Source organism: Caretta caretta, chromosome 6 (genome assembly GCF_965140235.1).
Source record: "Caretta caretta isolate rCarCar2 chromosome 6, rCarCar1.hap1, whole genome shotgun sequence".
NCBI lineage: Eukaryota > Metazoa > Chordata > Testudines > Cheloniidae > Caretta > Caretta caretta.
The window spans coordinates 16726682-16747934 of record NC_134211.1 but is presented as its reverse complement, the minus strand read 5'-3'; the positions used below and the strand labels follow the sequence as shown (position 1 = coordinate 16747934).

General features: G+C 46.6%; 1 protein-coding gene across 1 annotated transcript in view; it reads left to right on the top strand.

Annotated features, from left to right (window-relative positions):
• The window catches only part of LOC125638524 (NACHT, LRR and PYD domains-containing protein 12), a 200602-nt gene that overhangs the window by 83434 nt on the left and 95915 nt on the right, over window positions 1-21253 (top strand). Inside the window, exon 6 of the mRNA XM_048854409.2 lies at window positions 1905-2075. Within this exon, the coding sequence (XP_048710366.2) occupies window positions 1905-2075 (171 nt within the window). The remainder of the gene's footprint in view (window positions 1-1904; window positions 2076-21253) is intronic.

Below are 21253 nucleotides of genomic sequence, written 5' to 3'. Positions count from 1 at the left end.
CCTGTTCTGACACCAGCATTACCCTCAGCCAAGTGGTGGCAGGTGTCCAGCACATTGCAGATCAGAGGAGAAATCGGTGACAGGGAGTCTGGGTAAACTCTAAGTGAAACTTGTCATATTTACATTTATTCACCTGTTTTGGAATGAGAGGGTCAACAGCAGAGATCTTCCAGAGATCTGAGCCCAGCACCAAATTCCCAAAGAGAAACTCTGCCTCCAGAATGGACTCTGATCAGCACCCAGGGCAAAGAACAAACTCTATTACTGTTGGCAGAGCTACGTCCTTCCCAAAGCTTACCCCCAACACCACTCCTCATATGGGGGGTGTCTTTCCTTTTTTATCCCAGTTGGGTCCTTCTTTACCATCATGTGTCTTCTCCCCACTTTGGGTCCTTTTTCTCCTCAACTTCTTGTTTGTCTTCCCTCCTTTCTTACCTTTACATTTTGTGGAGCTCTTCTCTGTTGATTCATCAAGAACACCCTCTCCCTACCTCCCCTGTCTAGGGTTTATCTCTGTATTTTCCCACATACACCCATGAATTTATTTCTTCCTCTCTTCAACACAAACATAGATTCTCTCATCGCATTGGGGCACCTCTCTTCCTCTCTCCAAAATATCTCAGGGGCTCTACCAACCATGACAGAACTTGGGGGACCCCAGGGATTGGGGGCTTCTCTCCCTAATACAAATTCAGGGCTCCTTTTCTCTCTCAAACATTAGGACTTTCCTCCCCATTTGGCGAAGCGACCATATTTTGAAGGCAACTGTAGTGATGGAGGAGGCCGTGCAGGTGACAGATGCGATGGGTGGGGTGTCTCTACATGTGTGCAAGATTTGGCAGCTGTTGGGGGTGCAGAGGGTTCCCTCTGAGCCCTGGAGGGAGGGTGGATGGCGGAGTGGTAGAATATGACAGCCATACTGGGGGCTGGTCATTGAGATGCACATGGTCAAAGCCAGGCTGCTGCCATAGTTCCACACTCTGCTGGCTGGCAGCTCCACCAGGAGCCCAGACTCTGCGGGGAGGGATGCAGAATCCAGCAGAAAATTTCTGTTGCAATAACTCCACCAGTGTTTCTCGAACAGACCCTGGCAACAGGGTCACATGGTCGCCCTCCTCTCAGGGTCTCTTCTTCCCCAAACTTTGGGGATCCCCCTGGTTGTGGGGCTGTTCTCCTCTTTGTCTTCCAATCCCCCCAGCCTTTGCTCCCGGGTCTCAGTGGAAGGTGGGTGTGACGCTGCCAGTGCTGGGCCTTGGTCACAGCTGCCTCCCCTCCCCAGGCCTGAGGGTCAGAGTTGGGGGCAGAGACAGGAGACGTCTGTGTCCTGCAGGGCAGCAGCAGAGCTAGTGCCGGGGGCGCAGAGGGTCAGGATCTCCCAGCTCCTCCTGCTCTGAGCCTGGCCCAGCTGCCTGGGGAGGGGGCTTCCCCTATAGCCTCCCTGTAGTGATGGGCCTGCTCTGATTGGGTCGCACCATCCCAGGGCTGATCAGTGCCAAGTCCAGCCTGATTGGCTGAGAGCTGGGTAGGTGGGACTTAGGGTAGCCAGATGGCTGTCCCTTAAATTCTGGTTGGTCAGTGGAAAGGGTGAGGGGCGGTGCTTAGTGAGGAAGTTTTACCCCAAACCTTAATCCTTATTGGTCAATGGCAGAGGTTTAAGGATTGGGGTGTCTGGGTCATTCACAGTCCTGATTGGTCAAGAGTCAAGTGCAAGGGGTGGGGCTTAGGCAGGAAGTCCCACCCAACACTGGTTTCTCATTGCAATAGGGTGGGGGTTGGGAGAGTTGGTGTAGCATGTGGATTGGTCAGGGACAGGGAGGCTGGTGGGCGGGGCCGCCTGTCAGAACAGTTGTGACGAGCCCGGTTCACACTGTGATCCCCCTTGTCTGTGTTCCTCTCTCCTGCAGCTTGTGGAAATGTCGTCTCACAGCCGCTTGCTGTGGGGATCTCGCTGCTGTTCTCAGAACCAGCCAGAGTCTGACAGTGCTCAACCTGGCTGGTAATAAACTGGGAGATGCCGGAGTGCGGCTGCTGTGTGAGGGACTGAAACACCCGAACTGCAAACTGCAGAAATTGGAGTAAGTAACATTTGGCCTCCTCTGTGTATTTACAGGTGTCCTCTGTGTAAAGTGCTTGACGCAGTGAGAGATGGTGGAGGGGAGAAGATTTTTTTTCTCTCTGTTCCACTCTGATGTTTCTCGGGGACTGAGAGTCACCTCGTTACTCTAGTAGTAGCTGGGTAAGAACCAGGATCCAAATATTCAGGACAGCTCCCTGAGCTCCTCAGAGACTTTCCTTAGTAAATACAGAGTGCCTTTGCCTACACTCTGTTATACTGAAAACCATCATTTGTTATATTCATAGCCAGGGTGATCCCGGCCTGCTGTGATGTTTTCACCTCCAAGTGGTTTTGATCATTTGCCATGGTCTTTAGTGGTTTTCCATTGACTGTTATGGGATGTGGCAAGGGTAGACAACACAGTGTTCTGTAGATACGTTACATGTTATACTCGATGAATAAATATCCTGTAAGATGTGTTTGTTCTACTGAGTTTGTCTGGTCTTAGGTGAGAGCTGTTTGCAAAGAACAGCAGACCCTTTGCCAAGGCCGCTCTGTCACACCAACCCAATTTTCTTTTCCCTTATTACACCACCTCCAACTCATGCTGACCCTGGTGTTGTTCCTGGCAAGGGTTTTAGCGAATGGGTGATCTTGGATTTTGCTCTGACCATGACCAGGCCAGGGCTCAGTCTTTTCCTCTCTCAGAAGCAGTTCTACAGCTGAGTTCTAGCTGTTGAGAACACTCTGCTCCAATGCTCTGGAGTCTGAACCTGGGCATCTCCAGTGAGATTGTCCCTGTGGAGCACAGTTGAGACTATGTCTGCTACAGGCCATTGGCCTTGGCAAATAGCAATAACGCAACTCCGCACCATACCTCTAACACTGCACAGCCACACACAAACATGCGTACAGCCGTGCCCAAGGGATCCCATCACCTCTGGTGTTTAACCTGCTCAGAGGAAATATAATCACATATTTTCCACCACCATGTCCCTCTGCACTGTTTTAGCACAAGCACTTGCAAAACAGCTGCAGTCGTGCAACGAGTCTTCTCCCAGTGGTGTTCCACACTGCCCCTGCCCATCCTTCCATGAGCATTTTGATAATTCAGAATCACTGGACTCAACACAGGGGACTTTAGGGGAAATGTAATGGCCTGTGATGTGCAGGAGGGCAGACTAGATGAGCTAATGGTCTCTTGTGGCCTTAAACTCTATGAAGCTCATTCTGTCACCTGCCAAGCTGCTCACTGGAGTTAGTTGCAAAAATTCATAATTTTGGTTCAAAAATGGATGAAGTACTAAACAAAATATTCTAAAGAGAATTGTTTCCATTTTTCAGCAAGCTGTGCCACTCGTATTCCTGCTGCATGCCAGCCCCAGAGTAGGTGAGGGGAGACTAGTTGGTCTCTGCTTGGCCTGGCCCCAAACACCCACCCCTCAGATTTACAAAGACACAATGAATGAGAAATACAATGTTATAGCATTAGTACTTCAAACACATGTCAACTTAAAAAAATTATTTGCTGCATTGGGAATTCTTGTGCAAAAATATAAAATGCTACAACATGGCCATGCTGACTAACCCCTGATTTACATGCATGAGCACAGACACCCCACAATGCATAATGGCTGCCTGTTGACAGCATCTGCAGCAATTTCCACTCTCCTGAGATGTGCTAAAGAGAACACAAGGCATGGTAATGAATTAACAAATTAACACCCGGATGAACCCTACCCTCTGCATTCCTCCACCCCAACTAAATCCTCTTTTCTATGGTTCTCCATCACCCACTGATTGGTCCCATCCTTCCAGCCCCAAGGAAGTCCACCATAGAAGGTGGGGAAGAACTTTGGTGAGCATTCTCTGGGCTGCATGGAGGACCCCCAGGAATATCCTTCCTTTGGGCCCAGAGCACTCTCATCTCTAGCTCCTAAAGGAAAACACTGGATAGAGAGAAACTGAGTTTAGCTATAAACATGATTGAAGAAATGAATTAAAAGCAAATTAAATCCAACTCTTCACTGCCCTGACCACCAACCCTCAAAGCTGCTGGTGCTCTTCATGATCCACTCTGGGCCTTCAGGCTCAGCACATGTTTTGGGGTGGTGGGAGTGGCAGTAGAAGCTGCTGACCCTCTGTCATGGCGTCTATAAGTGTGAGGGTGTTGCTGCTCACAACACATTTGCAGCTCCTTGTGCAGGTCACAACCATTTAAAGCAGGCGCAGCAAACCAAAAAGAGTGACTACATGTACACAAAAACTATAAGCTGTAGACATTATGCATATGCTCCAGGAAGCAGCGCGAGGAAATGCAGGATAGGTGCAACAACCCCGAGGCCCTGCAACATGTAGAGTGCACTCCTAGTGAATGTAGTACTGTCATAAATATAAAGGGAAGGGTAACCATCTTTCTGTATACAGTGCTATAAAACCCTTCCTGGCCAGAGACAAAACCCTTTCACCTGTAAAGGGTTAAGAAGCTAAGGTGACCCCACTGGCACCTGACCCAAAATGGCCAATGGGGGGACAAGATTCTTTCAAATCTGGAGGTGGGGGGAACAAAGGGTTTGGTGTGTCTGTGTGATGCTTTTTGCCGGGAACAGATCAGGAATGCAGACTCACAACTCCTGTTAAGTTAGTAAGTAATCTAGCCAGAAATGTGTTAGATTTCCTTTTGTTTAATGGCTGAATGGAATGTATATTCCTGTTTTTGTGTCTTTTTGTAACTTAAGGTTTTACCTAGAGGGATTGCCTAGAGGGATTACCCTGTAAGGTAGTTACCATCCTGATTTTACAGAGGTGATTCTTTTACCTTTTCTTTAATTAAAATTCTTCTTTTAAGAACCTGATTGCTTTTTCATTGTTCTTAAGATCCAAGGGTTTGGGTCTGTGTTCACCTGTACAAATTGGTGAGGATTCTTATCAAGCCTTCCCCAGGAAAGGGGGTATAGGACTTGGGGGGATATTTTGGGGGAAGACGTCTCCAAGTGGGCTCTTTCCCTGTACTTTGTTTAAAACGCTTGGTGGTGGCAGCATATGGTTCAAGGATAAGGCAAAGTTTGTACCTTGGGGAAGTTTTTAACCTAAGCTGGTAAGAATAAGCTTTGGGGGTCTTTCATGCAGGTCCCCACATCTGTGCCCTAGAGTTCAGAGTGGGGAAGGAAGCTTGAGAAGTACATTGTGTGCACCCAAGATAGAACTGCTAGTGTGGATGCACTGCATTATTGCAGCTACCAGTTCAGTTACACTGATGCAAGTTGCAATGTGGAGTTCTCATACCCTATTTAGGGTCTTGACAATTAGTACGAGGACTTTGAATTTAGTCTGGAAGGGAATGGGAAACCAATTGACTTGGTGGAGCATCAGAGAGAGGGGCTCACATCAGCCACTGTTGCTTAAAAAAGGAACTGCTGCCACCTGAATGTGGTACTTACCTCCCCACCCAGGAGCATGATTCGTGTCAGTCTAACACTATTCACTGAGGTCTAGCCATTGCTTGGCAACACTTGTGGTTCAATATTAAAAGTATTTAAGAGACCAAATAACCAAGCTTAGGTGAGTTTAATAGGGTTAATAGGGGACAAAGCAGTACAATACGAAAAGGAGGCATACATACGCTCTTTCTGGGAACCAACTAATGTCTCAGCACATTCACCTTACACACAAGTTGTGCTTCAAAAATATGCATCCAAGATAGCACAGCATGGTTATTTCCAAATTAGAAGGCACTGAATATGTCACCCAGGGCTAGAATTCACCAGTCAGCTTTCTTAACTTTTCTTCTTGTATCATCGTGTATCTTTCTCTTTCTTTTGAATACTACACTGTAAGAGCTACGAAGGCACTACCCAACCTGTACTGGGATGTACAATGGATGTATTGTGCCTTCAATTGGTTTTATATTTGCTAATGTCAAAAGCTATCTTTTGCCTTGTAGAGTACACATATTTGAAGTGAAGCTGGAAGTACTACCTCCTGTTATGGTAGCCTGACACTTCCATGAGTAAACCTTGTTTTCTGTTGCTTATAACTTTGCTAACCTTAACCATTTTGACTTAAATTTTCCATGCTGGGTGTCTGCTTCAAGCTGGATATTTTTGTGAAATTTCAGCCTAAATGGTTCATCCATTTTCATCCATAGGCTAGGAAAACACGCTCCTTTCCCCCAAGTAATTCTAGTGAACTTTGCAGTGAGAAGCTCTATCATCCCCATGCTTTGGTGCAGGAATTTAAAATTTGGCAGGGGAAGCATTTCTGACAGGGATGTGCCTATTCCTGTTCCTGTGAAAATCTGCCCCAATTTTCAAAGTTATAAGCATTTGAAAAATCTCAGTCTCGATGCTCAGTGGAGATTTATTTCAGATTTACAGCTAGAATCTCCAAAGCTCCCTTCTTCACCGAGCATGTTCCACCATGGGGCTCCAGAGGGCTGAGTCAGCCCTGACTGGGACTGCTGGGGAAATCAGGATTGGATCGGGGGATCCTGACTTCCGTCTTGAGGGGTGGCACTCTCCAGTCAGAAAGGGGTTAAAGAACTCATCAGGGCACATTCACCCCCAACCTGGCGCACCTGTGAGACCTATTGCACCTGGAGAGGGGTGGCTCCTTGAAAGAGAGGATCACAGCCCAGTGCAGGTTGGCAGGGAACCTGCAGAAGAGATTCTGCTGCCTGAACCCTCTGGAGAGACAGAGGAACCATCTTTACTCTGCTTTGCTTTTCATTAGAGCCCAGGTGCTCATCCTTGGCCTCTGACACGCAGGGTGTTAGGAACCCAGTCCTCTTCTGAGAGACTATTTATTTTTTACCTTGCGAGGGACAGTGGGGTGAGCCCAGACTGTTTTGTGGGTTGCAGGATTCTTTTCTTTGCTTTTTTCTGTCTTGGACTGTGGCCATGCCTTAAAGGAGGAGAAGACACCTCCCAAAGACTGACCGCCGGAGACCTCACCCTGCACTCCAAACCAGTGCTATACTGACATCTCCAGCCAGAAAGGGACCTTAGGGATGAGAGAGGTGCCCACCCTCACCTCACAGGCGTTATGTAGAGGTAAAACCTGTGACAGAGTTTGAATAGGAATCACCAGTTTGCTCAGAAATTTCACACTTTCCGCCCAGACAAGGACTTAGCCAAACAGTTCCATCTATTTCTCATCTCCAGACTGGATCACTGTAATTCACTGCACCTAAGACTCAATCTAACACTGCGTATGTTCCAGCTGATTGAAAGGAACTCTCCACCTCTTCTGTGGTTTATGTCACTATGACCACATCAGGTCAGTGCTCCAATCCCTCCATTAGCTGCCAGTCAGTTTCTGTTGCCAATTTAATGCCATGGTCTTAAACCTCCATGAAACTCCAGAACCAAGCCAAGGACCAGAGATGACTCCCAGCCAGTAGGAGCAGACAGAGAAACAGCCTGATGGACACTGATGTAATTTGTCTACCTGCAACAAGTTGTCACTCTCGACATTCTCTTCCTTGTGCTGATTGGCTGTTTCTTGCAAATCTGTCCTTTCCCCTCCCCTCATGGTCAGTGCACCTCAGCCTCTTTCCATGCTCCCCTCTTTCCTCCCTCCCTTCTTTGTCCCCTTCCATTCCTATCTCTTTTCATTTAGATAATCCCCACCTAGCAACTCCCACCCAAAGAATTATGGAAAACCCAAATGCAAAGATTCACCCACCTTCCCCCCAAAACAAAATAACAAACAAAAGGTCACTATTGCACTGTTCATTCTGCTTGTGTTTTCTGTCCCTGTCCCCTCCCTTTTGTCTGTCTTGTCTAATTACATCATAAACTCTTCAGGAGAGGGACTAGTTACTACTCTGTACAGCTCCTAGCACAATGAGGCCATGTTCTTGGGTGAGCCCCAGGCACTGCTACATTATGTGATTACATCATTCCCATGCCAATGTTGGCACACAGGGTGTAAACCAGTCTCTTCCATTCCCCTCTGTCATCTGCTGCTGCTTCCATTTGCTCTAAGGTGTTGAGATGGACTATTCTGCCCTCCCTTCTAAGGCTTCTGCTCAAGGTTTCTCTTGGGCACCCTTGGTTTCTCACAGAATTTGATTTCCACTTGATGACTTCATGTGGGAGTCTGTGTTGGTATCTGGTGTACATGCCCCAAATATGTTCAGTGTGCCCTCAGATTGTGTTGGAAATGAGCTGCTCGTTGGTGATTTCTCAGATCTTTTTGTTGATGACGATGTCTTTCCAACCAATGCCAAGAATCTTTTGCAGGCACTTATTTTCGAAGGCATCTAGTTTTCTGAGTAAAGCTTCGTAGCTCTCAAGCTCTAGCAGCCTTATGTTGACACTGAGATTATGTTTGAAGATTCTCAGTTTTATTCTGGTGCTGAATATCTTTGTTTTCCATACATTGCTGAGTTTAGTAAATGCCTTTCCTATACTATTCCTATACAACCGCATTTGCTCCAAACCCTCAGACAGTGACAAATACCTACAAGATCTTTATCAAGCATTCCTAAAACTACAATACCCACCTGGGGAAGTGAGGAAACAGATTGACAGAGCGAGACGGGTACCCAGAAGTCACCTACTACAGGACAGGCCCAACAAGGAAAATAACAGAATGCCACTAGCCATCACCTACAGCCCCAGCTGTACTTCTAAAACTTCTAAACATGTTCTAAACATCATCTACGATCTACAACCTATCCTGGAAAATGATCCCTCATTCTCACAGACCTTGGGAGACAGGCCAGTCCTCGCTTACAGACAGCCCCCCAAACTGAAGCAAATACTCACCAGCAACTGCACACCACACCACAGAAACACTAACCCAGGAACCAATCCCTGTAACAAACCTCGTTGCCAACTCTGTCCCCATATCTACTCTAGTGACACCAGCGTAGGACCCAAACACACCAGCCACACCATCAGGGCTCATTCACCTACACATCTACTAATGTGATATAAGCCATCATGTGCCAGCAATGCCCCTCTGCCATGTACATTGGCCAAACTGGACAGTACCTACATAAAAGAATAAATGGACACAAATCAGACATCAGGAATGGTAACATACAAAAGCCAGTAGGAGAACACTTCAATCTCCCTAGACATTCAATAACAGATTTAAAAGTAGCCACCCTTCAACAAAAAAACTTCAAAAACAGACTTCAAAGAGAAAGTGAAGAGCTACAATTCATTCAGAAACTTAACACCATTAATTTGGGCTTGAATACGGACTGGGAGTGGCTTACTCACTACAAAAGCAATTTTCATAGAATCATAGAATCATAGAATATCAGGGTTGGAAGGGACCCCAGAAGGTCATCTAGTCCAACCCCCTGCTCGAAGCAGGACCAATTCCCAGTTAAATCATCCCACCCAGGGCTTTGTCAAGCCTGACCTTAAAAACCTCTAAGGAAGGAGATTCTACCACCTCCCTAGGTAACGCATTCCAGTGTTTCACCATCCTCTTAGTGAAAAAGTTTTTCCTAATATCCAATCTAAACCTCCCCCACTGCAACTTGAGACCATTACTCCTCGTTCTGTCATCTGCTACCATTGAGAACAGTCTAGAGCCATCCTCTTTGGAACCCCCTTTCAGGTAGTTGAAAGCAGCTATCAAATCCCCCCTCATTCTTCTCTTCTGCAGGCTAAACAATCCCAGCTTCCTCAGCCTCTCCTCATAAGTCATGTGTTCCAGACCCCTAATCATTTTTGTTGCCCTTCGCTGGACTCTCTCCAATTTATCCACATCCTTCTTGTAGTGTGGGGCCCAAAACTGGACACAGTACTCCAGATGAGGCCTCACCAATGTCGAATAGAGGGGAACGATCACGTCCCTCGATCTGCTGGCAATGCCCCTACTTATACATCCCAAAATGCCATTGGCCTTCTTGGCAACAAGGGCACACTGCTGACTCATATCCAGCTTCTCGTCCACTGTCACCCCTAGGTCCTTTTCCGCAGAAATGCTGCCTAGCCATTCGGTCCCTAGTCTGTAGCGGTGCATTGGATTCTTCCATCCTAAGTGCAGGACCCTGCACTTATCCTTATTGAACCTCATCAGATTTCTTTTGGCCCAATCCTCCAATTTGTCTAGGTCCTTCTGTATCCTATCCCTCCCCTCCAGCATATCTACCACTCCTCCCAGTTTAGTATCATCCGCAAATTTGCTGAGAGTGCAATCCACACCATCCTCCAGATCATTTATGAAGATATTGAACAAAACCGGCCCCAGGACCGACCCTTGGGGCACTCCACTTGATACCGGCTGCCAACTAGACATGGAGCCATTGATCACTACCCGTTGAGCCCGACAATCTAGCCAGCTTTCTACCCACCTTATAGTGCATTCATCCAGCCCATACTTCCTTAACTTGCTGACAAGAATACTGTGGGAGACCGTGTCAAAGGCTTTGCTAAAGTCAAGAAACAATACATCCACTGCTTTCCCTTCATCCACAGAACCAGTAATCTCATCATAAAAGGCGATTAGATTAGTCAGGCATGACCTTCCCTTGGTGAATCCATGCTGGCTGTTCCTGATCACTTTCCTCTCATGGAAGTGCTTCAGGATTGATTCTTTGAGGACCTGCTCCATGATTTTTCCAGGGACTGAGGTGAGGCTGACTGGCCTGTAGTTCCCTGGATCCTCCTCCTTCCCTTTTTTAAAGATTGACACTACATTAGCCTTTTTCCAGTCATCCGGGACTTCCCCGGTTCGCCACGAGTTTTCAAAGATAATGGCCAATGGCTCTGCAATCACAGCCGCCAATTCCTTCAGCACTCTCGGATGCAACTCGTCCGGCCCCATGGACTTGTGCACGTCCAGTTTTTCTAAATAGTCCCTAAGCACCTCTGTCTCCACAGAGGGCTGGCCATCTCTTCCCCATTTTGTGATGCCCAGCGCAGCAGTCTGGGAGCTGACCTTGTTAGTGAAAACAGAGGCAAAAAAAGCATTGAGTACATTAGCTCTTTCCACATCCTCTGTCACTAGGTTGCCTCCCTCATTCAGTAAGGGGCCCACACTTTCCTTGGCTTTCTTCTTGTTGCCAACATACCTGAAGAAACCCTTCTTGTTACTCTTAACATCTCTGGCTAGCTGCAGCTCCAGGTGCGATTTGGCCCTCCTGATATCATTCCTACATGCCTGAGCAATATTTTTATACTCTTCCTTGGTCATATGTCCAACCTTCCACTTCTTGTAATTTTCCCTCTCTTGTTATTGACACCTCCTCACCAGTTATTGGGAGTGGACCTCATCCACCCTGACTGAACTGGCCTTGTCAACACTGGTTCTCCACCTGTAAGGTAACCCTCTTCTCTTCATGTGCCAGTATATTTATGCCCATATATGTAATTTTCACTCCATGCATCTGAAGAAGTGGATTTTTTACCCACAAAAACTAATGCCAGAAAAATCTGTTAGTCTTTAAAGTGCCACCGGGACTCCTCATTGTTTTTGTGGCTAGAGACTAAGACAGCAACCCCTCTGATACTTTCCTATACTTGATGTCACTTCCTTCTGGAGCTATCTGATGGTCAATATGGTGCTTCTGAGATAAGAAAGTAGAACAATTTGTCTGATATTTTTGAATTCTAATGTGCTGTTACTGCTTGACCTCTGGGGTTCAAGGATATTTGCTTTAGCATAATTAACTCTGAGCCCTGCTTAGCCTGCTATTTTCCCCAAGTTGTCTGACTTTGTAAATTTTTGGGGCTGTTGCTCAATAGCGTAATATCATTAGCTAAGTCTTGGTCTTCCTGGCATTTGCTGTCTACCTATCCTAGACTGGTGTTTGTGTTACTAATACACTTCTGCATTGCTGCATCTTGTGCTTGTGTCTTTCAGTCCCAAGCCCAGATAAAGCGGGGAGGGTCGAGTGCAAGGCTAAACACGTCGTCTCGTAAAAACACCTCACCAGTTATAGAAACAGAACCAGGCTACCATTCCGGTAAAAATGAACACTGCTTCCCCTTTGTGCTTCAGGAAGGCTCCTGATGAAAGCCAGTCTCTGGAAGCCAAGTCCCTGAAAAGTTGGATGCTGAAAGCAAGAAAACTCTTCAGGGCTGGTTACTGGTATGTGAGAACAATGTTTCACACATCAACGATCTTGAAGATCATGAGAGTTATGGACAAGTATAGACTTGAAATCCTGGGCATCGGTGAGAGCAGATTGAGAGATGTGGATAAGAAGTGCTTCAGGCAAGAGAAGAAATATCTGATTTATTCAGGGCGTAGTGACAACAAGCACTCAGAGGGAGTAATTCTCATTATAACAGATTGTGCAGAAAAATCACTCATCAACTGGGAACCTACTAACCAGCGCATCATAGACGCCAGACTCCAGGCCAGATTCCTAAAGTTATACAGCACTGTGGTCCAATGGAGGAACAGAGCAATGAGGATAAAGGTGAGTTCTGCTACTGTAATACAAATAATAATAATAATACGGCTCTAACTCCAGTAACATGAAGGACCAAATTTTGATCTGTGAACTGCTGCGATTGCTGGGCTCCTCTGGGACACTGCCATTCACAAAGCCCAGGACCAAGGATGTGAGAGCTGGGAACAAAGCATTCTCGGCCTCATTAGAGCCATCTCTGTCTAGCCCTAAACCCAACTGGATATTGCAATGGACAGGTGAAGCTGGATGCAGTTATTCAGTAGTTTCCTAATCAGGTTGCTAGAAGGAATGTTATGGCATTGTGTACGCTCTGGAGAAGGTACGCCCATACGTTTGGGGATGGTGTTTCCACCTGCAGACCGACCATGCTGCACTGAAGTGGCTTCATACCATCAAGGAAAATAACAAGAAACTTCTTCGGTGGAGTTTAGCTCTTCAAGATTTTGATTTTGAAATTCAACACATTTCAGGAGCTTCTAACAAAGTGGCTGATGCACTCTCCCATGAAAGTTGCCCAGAATCAGCTGGGTAAAAATGTCCCTGTATTCTAAGTCATTTTAGCCCTTGAAATGTGGAAAATACTGTCTAGTCTTCATGTAATTGGTAGTAAAATTAAAGGTGCATATATCTTATTAACTCTGTTTTCTCCTAGAGCTCCAGGAAGAAATCAGAGCCAGTGTGAAACAGGCTGTCCAGCACCGTCTGTGATTTGAGGGGCATGTCATGAATATCATCATAGAATCACAGAATATCAGGGTTGGAAGGGACCCCAGAAGGTCATCTAGTCCAACCCCCTGCTCAAAGCAGGACCAATTCCCAGTTAAATCATAAACGGGGAAGGATAGCAACCTTTATGTATGCCAGCCCATTCTGTAGCATAAAATCCCTCCTTGGCAGCTGTACTGGATTGCCTTACCTGTAAGGGGTTAAGCAGTTCAAATGACCAAGTTGGCACCTGACCAGAAGGACCAATGAGGAAAGAAGATAATTTCAAATCTGGGGGGGAAGGATTTGTTTTGTTGTTCTGTGGGTTGTTCTCTCTCTGGACAGAGGGAAATGCCAGCATGCACACTATCTCCTAAAACCATACCTGGAATAATCCATCTAAAACCACAGGAACTGTGAGTAGGGCAAGGAAATGTGTTTGGTTGTCTCTTGTTTTGGCTTGTGAATTTCCCTATGCTAGAGAAGTATTTCATTCCTGTTTTTGTAACTGTGAAGCTGACCCCAGAGGGGAACCCTCTGTGTTTTAAATCTTTTTATTACCCTGTAAAAGTTACCTTTCATCCTGATTTTTTCAGGTGTGATTCTTTTACTTTTTTTCTTTATAATAAAAGTTCTTCTTTTAAGAACCTGATTGATTTCAGTGTCCTGAAGACAAAAAGTCTGGTTGTGCTCACATTGCTGAAGCAACTGGTTGGTATTTTATTCTCAAGCCTCCCCAGGAATGGGGGTAAAGGAGCCTTGGGGGATATATGGGAGGATAGGGATTCCAAGTGACCCTTCCCTGAATTTTTGTGTAAATCACTTGGTGTTGGCAGCAATACCAGTCCAAGGACAAGAGGGGGAATTTTGCCTTGGAGAAGTTTTAACCTAAGCTGGTAGAATATAAGCTTAGGGGGTCTTTCATGTGGGTCCCACATCTGTATCCTAGAGTTCAGAGTGGGGGGATTTACCCTGACAGAAGTCAAGATTAAAAACAAAGATTTAAGTTTGTGTGAAGGGTTTTTTTTTAGCTTACATTATAAAATATTTGCATGATGGATCTTGTTTCACCAACTCTGACTGGAAGCCAAAAGCTCTGGCCATTGAGCGACCAAATTTGGTGCTTGTACAGAAACTCTTCCACAATTTTAGGCCCACTTTACCAGTTAATGGGCTCCCTGCATCTCAGTGTTCATGACCAGAGACAGCATTGATTTGGTCAAGAGAACCTCCATATGCTTCTCCTTTAATCATGATTTGTGGCCCAGCAGTTGGATGGTCCAAATGATGCGCCTCAGCTACTGTCATGTGCAGAAACAGAGTCTACTGTCTGGAAAACCACCTATCACAGGACCTGGGTGGCTCTGTGGATGTGTTATGGTAATTGCATCTGAGTACCACCCCTGGCACTGAGAGTTCAAATCCAATCAGGGGCAGAAATCTGAGGTAAAAGAAGCAGGCATATTGCTCCAATCTACATCTATTACGGGGGGGATTTTAATTTTGGGGGAACAGAATCTGAGTATAGCAGAAAATGCAGAAGGTGCTGAAACTATTGTGTGAAAAAAGCCACACAAGCAAATGCTCGCTTGGAGAGGAGGGTGATTGGGGTGAAAGAGTAGGTGGGAAGAGGGTTAAGGCTCAGATAATGGGGGTCTAGGGGCACAGGGGAATGTGTGTGCCACAATGGTTTGTGTGTGCCACAATCTGGGTTTCCCCCAATCCATCTACAGGGTCATGACCTCCCCCTTCCTTGCTCCTCTCATGTGAACCAGGTTCAGGGGGGGCTTGCTTTTCCAGGGGGGTCTGAGCCCCTCTTCCTATTCCTTATGTGACTTGGGGTCCCTTGTCCCCCTGGTGGTGTCTGAACTCTTCTCCATGCTCCTGTGTAAGTGTGAGGCTCTAGGGGGCTCCCGACCATCTATGGGGTGTGACCCCCATCACTGCCCCCTCATGTGAGCCAGGTTCTGAAGGAGGATTGCCTTTCTGGGGTATCAGAGCCCCTCTCTCTAACCCCTCCATGTAATCTGGAAGTCACTGTCCCTTTGGTGGTATCTGAGCCCCGCTCCCTGTCCCCTGCCTCTCCATGTGTGCTTGGCTCTGGGAGTCGGTGCCCATCTATGGGAGTCTGACCTTCATCCATTCCCCCCTCAAATGAGGCAGGTGCCAGGGGGCTTGCCTGTTGTGGGTGTCTGAGCCTATTTCCCTATCCCACATGTGAGCCAGGAGCTGGGGAAGCCCTGCCCTCTAGCTTAGAACAGGTCATGCTCAGAGCATGCTCCAAGAACACATGTCTGAGACAGGTGGAACACCCACAGAAATGAATGGAGCAGTTCACATGTCTCAGAGCTATTTTTTCAGGCTGTCTTCATCCCCAGAGGTTATTCTCTTTCAGCTGACAACATCTCATTGAGATGAATGGGCCCCTTACCACCCGTCTGAGCTTTCAACTTTGAGGTGTGAAACCCGCCCTGGGTAGAAATCTGAGAATGAACTGTAAATGTCTGGGAAAAAATAAATTAAGGCAAATGCCCACAGAACCTTAACTCTTCCCTCTCTGAGTGATGTCGCAGAATGCCCATAACACACACACTTGCACGCTGCCTTTTCATTGTGATGGACAGGTGCTACCCGCCCTTGACCTACACTCAAACACTGAGCCTACTCCCCGGAGAGAATGCCACACTTGTAAAATTTAACAACCCCTTCATACCCTTTACAATCCCTTCAGACTTGCACACAGGTTACCACCTCAACCTGTACTTTCCCCTACCCATTATTAAATCCACAGACTGCTTTCCTATCCCACCTCACTACTGACAATAGCCATAGCACCCCAGTGCCCTGCTACTGACACAACCTCCACAATTCTACACTGCAATGATGCAGACTGGAACCTCGTGGTTCACATCCTCTTTCTTTTGAGAATACACACAGAGGAGACTCAGACCCAGATCCCCTCATATCAGGGTCACAGCTCTATGATGACACTCCTCAAGCTAATCCATAGATCTCTTCATATCACAATCACAGCTCTTCCAAGCTGCTTCAACTTATTCCTGAACCATTCAGTACAGTTACACCTAACATGAATCTGTAGGGGACACACTTAATTCCCAGTGACTATTGACAGCTCCAGCGGGCAGAGTTAAGGTTGTGGGGGTGTTTATCTTCACTCTGTATTTCCTGGTTTTCTGAAGTGTGAGAAGGGCATGAGCTATCACTGGGCAACCTTAACTCTGAATTAAACAAGATTTTTGTCATTTAATTATTAGTGTATTACAGTATTGCTTAAGTACCCCAGCCACTATAAGGGCCTCAGAGTGTTAGGCACTGGACATGTTGTATTGGAAGGTGTCACCAGGCAGTTCTGTTATAGTCTTCCAAGTTCTTTTTTATCATGTAAGCAAGGTTTTAGTCTTGGGGTGACATGTGTTGTGTTAGTTTTATTGGGTTTTGCAAGATTTGGTGGAGATGCAGTTTTGGGAAGGAGGGAACTGTGCAAGCAGCCAGAGAGTTTGCTGTCTGCCTTGTGCTCTGATTACAGTCTATTCTGGAGGCAGGTTTCTGCTTGGGAGTTTGGTGTTGGACTGAGTTCCTTGAAGAGGAGACAGCCCTTTATGCTGTGTGACCGTCTCATTCCAGGACAGACAAAGGGAAGGGGAAGGAATATTACAATTCCCATTTTTCAGATGAAAAATAGGGACTCAGAAAGATGGAATGACTTTCCCGAGGTCACTCAGGAAGTGTATGGTAGAGCCAGTAACTGAACACAGATCTCCCAAGTTCTCATCCAGGGCTTTAACTGCAAAACCAGACTGTCTTGTGCAGGGAGCTGTGCTCATTCTTGTGTTTCTCCTTTCCAGAAATGTGCCTTTTTTAAAATGGATATCGTCTCTCTTTTCTATGGTTAAGGTTTTTAAGGCAGAGCTACTTAATAATCAGAGTGCCTGTCAGAGTTCCCTCCCCACTCTGAACTCTGGGGTACAGATGTGGGGACCCACATGAAAGACCCCCTAAGCTTATTTCTACCAGCTTAGGTTAAAAACTTCCCCAAGGCACAAATCCTTCCTTGTTCTTGGATGGGTACTGCTGCCACCACCAAGTGAGGTAGACAAAGATTCAGGAAAAGGATCACTTGGAGTAACTGTTTCCGCAAAATATTCCCCCAAGCCCCTTCACCCCCCTCCCTGGGGAGGCTTGAGGATAATCTACCAACCAGATAGGTAAATAAGGTGAGCACAGACCAGACCCTTGGGTTTTTAGGACACTAAAAACTAATCAGATTCGTAAAAAAACAGAACTTTATTATAAAGAAAAAAAGTAAAAGAAGCACCACTTTAAAATCAGGATGGAAGGTAATTTTACAGGGTAATAAATGATACTGGCAAGAATGACCTTGAGCGGATCACTGCAGACTACGTGGCTCTGGGAAGGAGGATAAAGGAGTACGAGGCGCAAGTGGTGTTCTCGTCCATCCTCCCCATGGAAGGAAAAGGCCGGGGTAGGCATCGTTGAATCGTGGAAGTCAATGAATGGCTACGCAGGTGGTGTCGTAGAGAAGGCTTTGGATTCTTCGACCATGGGATGGTGTTCCAAGAAGGAGGAGTGCTAGGCGGAGACGGGCTCCACTTAACGAAGAGAGGGAAGAGCATCTTCACGAGCAGGCTGGCTAACCTAGTGAGGAGGGCTTCAAACTAGGTTCACCGGGGGAAGGAGACCAAAGCCCTGAGGTAAGTGGGGAAGCGGGATACAGGGAGGAAGCACTAGCAGGAGCGTGTGAGAGGGGAGGGCTCCTGCCTCACACTGAGAACAAGGGGCGACCAGCGGATTATCTCAAGTGCCTATATACAAATGCACAAAGCCTGGGAAACAAGCAGGGAGAACTGGAGGTCCTGGCAAAGTCAGGGAATTATGATATGATTGGAATAACGGAGACTTGGTGGGATAACTCGCATGACTGGAGTACTGTCATGGATGGGTATAAACTGTTCAGGAAGGACAGGGAGGCCAGAAAAGGTGGGGGAGTTGCACTGTATGTAAGGGAGCAGTATGACTGCTCAGAGTTCAAGTATGAAACTGCACAAAAACCTGAGAGTCTCTGGATTAAATTTAGAAGCCTGAGCAACAAGGGTGATGTCGTGGTGGGAGTCTGCTATAGACCACCGGACCAGGGGGATGAGGTGGACGAGGCTTTCTTCTGGCAAGTCGCAGAAGCTACTAGATCGCACGCCCTGGTTCTCATGGGCGACTTCAGTTATCCTGATATCTGCTGGGAGAGCAACACAGCGGTGCACAGACAGTCCAGGAAGTTTTTGGAAAGGGTAGGGGACAATTTCCTGGTGCAAGTGCTGGAGGAACCAACTAGGGGCAGAGCTCTTCTTGACCTGCTGCTCACAAACCGGGAAGAATTAGTAGGGGAAGCAAAAGTGGATGGGAACCTGGGAGGCAGTGACCATGAGATGGTCGAGTTCAGGATCCTGACACAAGGAAGACAGGAAAGCAGCAGAATATGGACCCTGGACTTCAGAAAAGCAGACTTTGACTCCCTCAGGAAACTGATGGGCAAGATCCCCTGGGAGAATAACATGAGGGGGAAAGGAGTCCAGGAGAGCTGGCTGTATTTTCAAGAATCCTTATTGAGGTTACAGGGACAAACCATCCCGATGTGTAGAAAGAATAATAAATATGGCAGGCGACCAGCTTGGCTTAACAGTGAAATCCTTGCTGATCTTAAACACAAAAAAGAGGCTTACAAGAAGTGGAAGATTGGACAAATGACCAGGGATGAGTATATAAATATTGCTTGGGCATGTAGGAATGGAATCAGGAAGGCTAAATCACACCTGGAGTTGCAGCTAGCGAGGGATGTTAAGAGTAACAAGAAGGGTTTCTTCAGGTATGTTGGCAATAAGAAGAAAGCCAAGGAAAGTGTGGGCCCCTTACTAAATGATGGAGGCAACATAGTGACAGAGGATGTGGAAAAAGCTAACGTACTCAATGCTTTTTTTGCCTCTGTCTTCACGAACAAGGTCAGCTCCCAGACTACTGCACTGGGCAGCACAGCCTGGGGAGGAGGTGGCCAGCCCTCTGTGAAGGAAGAAGTGGTTCGGGACTATTTAGAAAAACTGGATGTGCACAAGTCCATGGGGCCAGATGCGTTGCATCCGAAAGTTCTAAAGGAATTGGCGGATGTGATTGCAGAGCTGTCATAAATATAAAGGGAAGGGTAAACCCCTTTAAAATCCCTCCTGGCCAGAGAAAAAACCTCTCACCTGTAAAGGGTTAAGAAGCTAAAGGTAACCTCGCTGGCACCTGACCAAAATGACAAATGAGGAGACAAGATACTTTCAAAAGCTGGGAGGAGGGAGAGAAACAAAGGGTCTGTGTCTGTCTGTATGCTGCTTTTGTTGGGGATAGACCAGGAATGGCGTCTTAGAACTTTAGTAAGTAATCTAGCTAGGTATGTGTTAGATTATGATTTCTTTAAATGGTTGAAAAAGGAACTGTGCTGAATAGAATGACTATTCCTCTCTGTGTGTCTTTTTTGTAACTTAAGGTTTTGCCTAGAGGGATTCTCTATGTTTTGAATCTAATTACCCTGTAAGGTATCTACCATCCTGATTTTACAGAGGTGATTCCTTTACTTCTATTAAAAGTCTTCTTGTAAGAAAACTGAATGCTTTTTCATTGTTCTCAGATCCAAGGGTTTGGGTCTGTGGTCACCTATGCAAATTGGTGAGGATTTTTACCAAACCTTCACCAGGAAGTGGGGTGCAAGGGTTGGGAGGATTTTGGGGGGAAAGACGTGTCCAAACTACATTTCCCAGTGAACCCAGTTAGAGTTTGGTGGTGGCAGTGGAGATCCAGGGACAAAGGATAAAATTAATTTGTACCCTGGGGAAGTTTTAACCTAAGCTGGTGAAAGTAAGCTTAGGAGGTTTTCATGCAGATCCCCACATCTGTACCCTAGAGTTCAGAGTGGGGGAGGAACCTTGACAAGAACCATTGGCCATTATCTTTGAAAACTCATGGCGATTGGGGGAAGTCCTGGATGACTGGAAAAAGGCTAATGTAGTGCCCATCTTTAAAAAAGGGAAGAAGGAGGATCCTGGGAACTACAGGCCAGTCAGCCTCACCTCAGTCCCTGGAAAAATCATGGAGCATGTCCTCAAGGAATCAATTCTGAAGCACTTAGACGAGAGGAAAGTGATCAGGAACAGTCAGCATGGATTCACCAAGGGAAAGTCATGCCTGACTAATCTAATTGCCTTCTATGATGAGATAACTGGTTCTGTGGATGAAGGGAAAGCAGTGGATGTATTGTTCCTTGACTTTAGCAAAGCTTTTGACACGGTCTCCCACAGTATTCTTGCCAGCAAGTTAAAGAATATGGGCTGGATGAATGGACTATAAGGTGGATAGAAAGCTGGCTAGATTGTCAGGCTCAACGGGTAGTGATCAATGGCTCCATGTCTAGTTGGCAGCTGGTATCTAGTGGAGTGCCCCAAGGGTCGGTCCTGGGGCTGGTTTTGTTCAATATCTTCATTAATGATCTGGAGGATGGTGTGGATTGCACCCTCAGCAAGTTTGCGGATGACACTAAACTGGGAGGAGTGGTAGATATGCTGGAGGGTAGGGATAGGATACAGAGGGACCTAGACAAATTGGAGGATTGGGCCAAAAGAAATCTGATGAGGTTCAACAAGGACAAGTGCAGAATCCTGCACTTAGGATGGAAGAATCCAATGCACCTCTACAGACTAGGGACCGAATGGCTAGGCAGCAGTTCTGCAGAGAAGGACCTAGGGGTGACAGTGGACGAGAAGCTGGATATGAGTCAACAGTGTGCCCTTGTTGCCAAGAAGGCCAATGGCATTTTGGGGTGTATAAGTAGGGGCATTGCCAGCAGATCGAGGGACGTGATCGTTCCCCTCTATTCGACATTGGTGAGGCCTCATCTGGAGTACTGTGTCCAGTTTTGGGCCCCACACTACAAGAAGGATGTGGATAAATTAGAAAGAGTCCAGCGAAGGGCAACAAAAATGATTAGGGGACTGGAACACATGAGTTATGAGGAGAGGCTGAGGGAACTGGGATTGTTT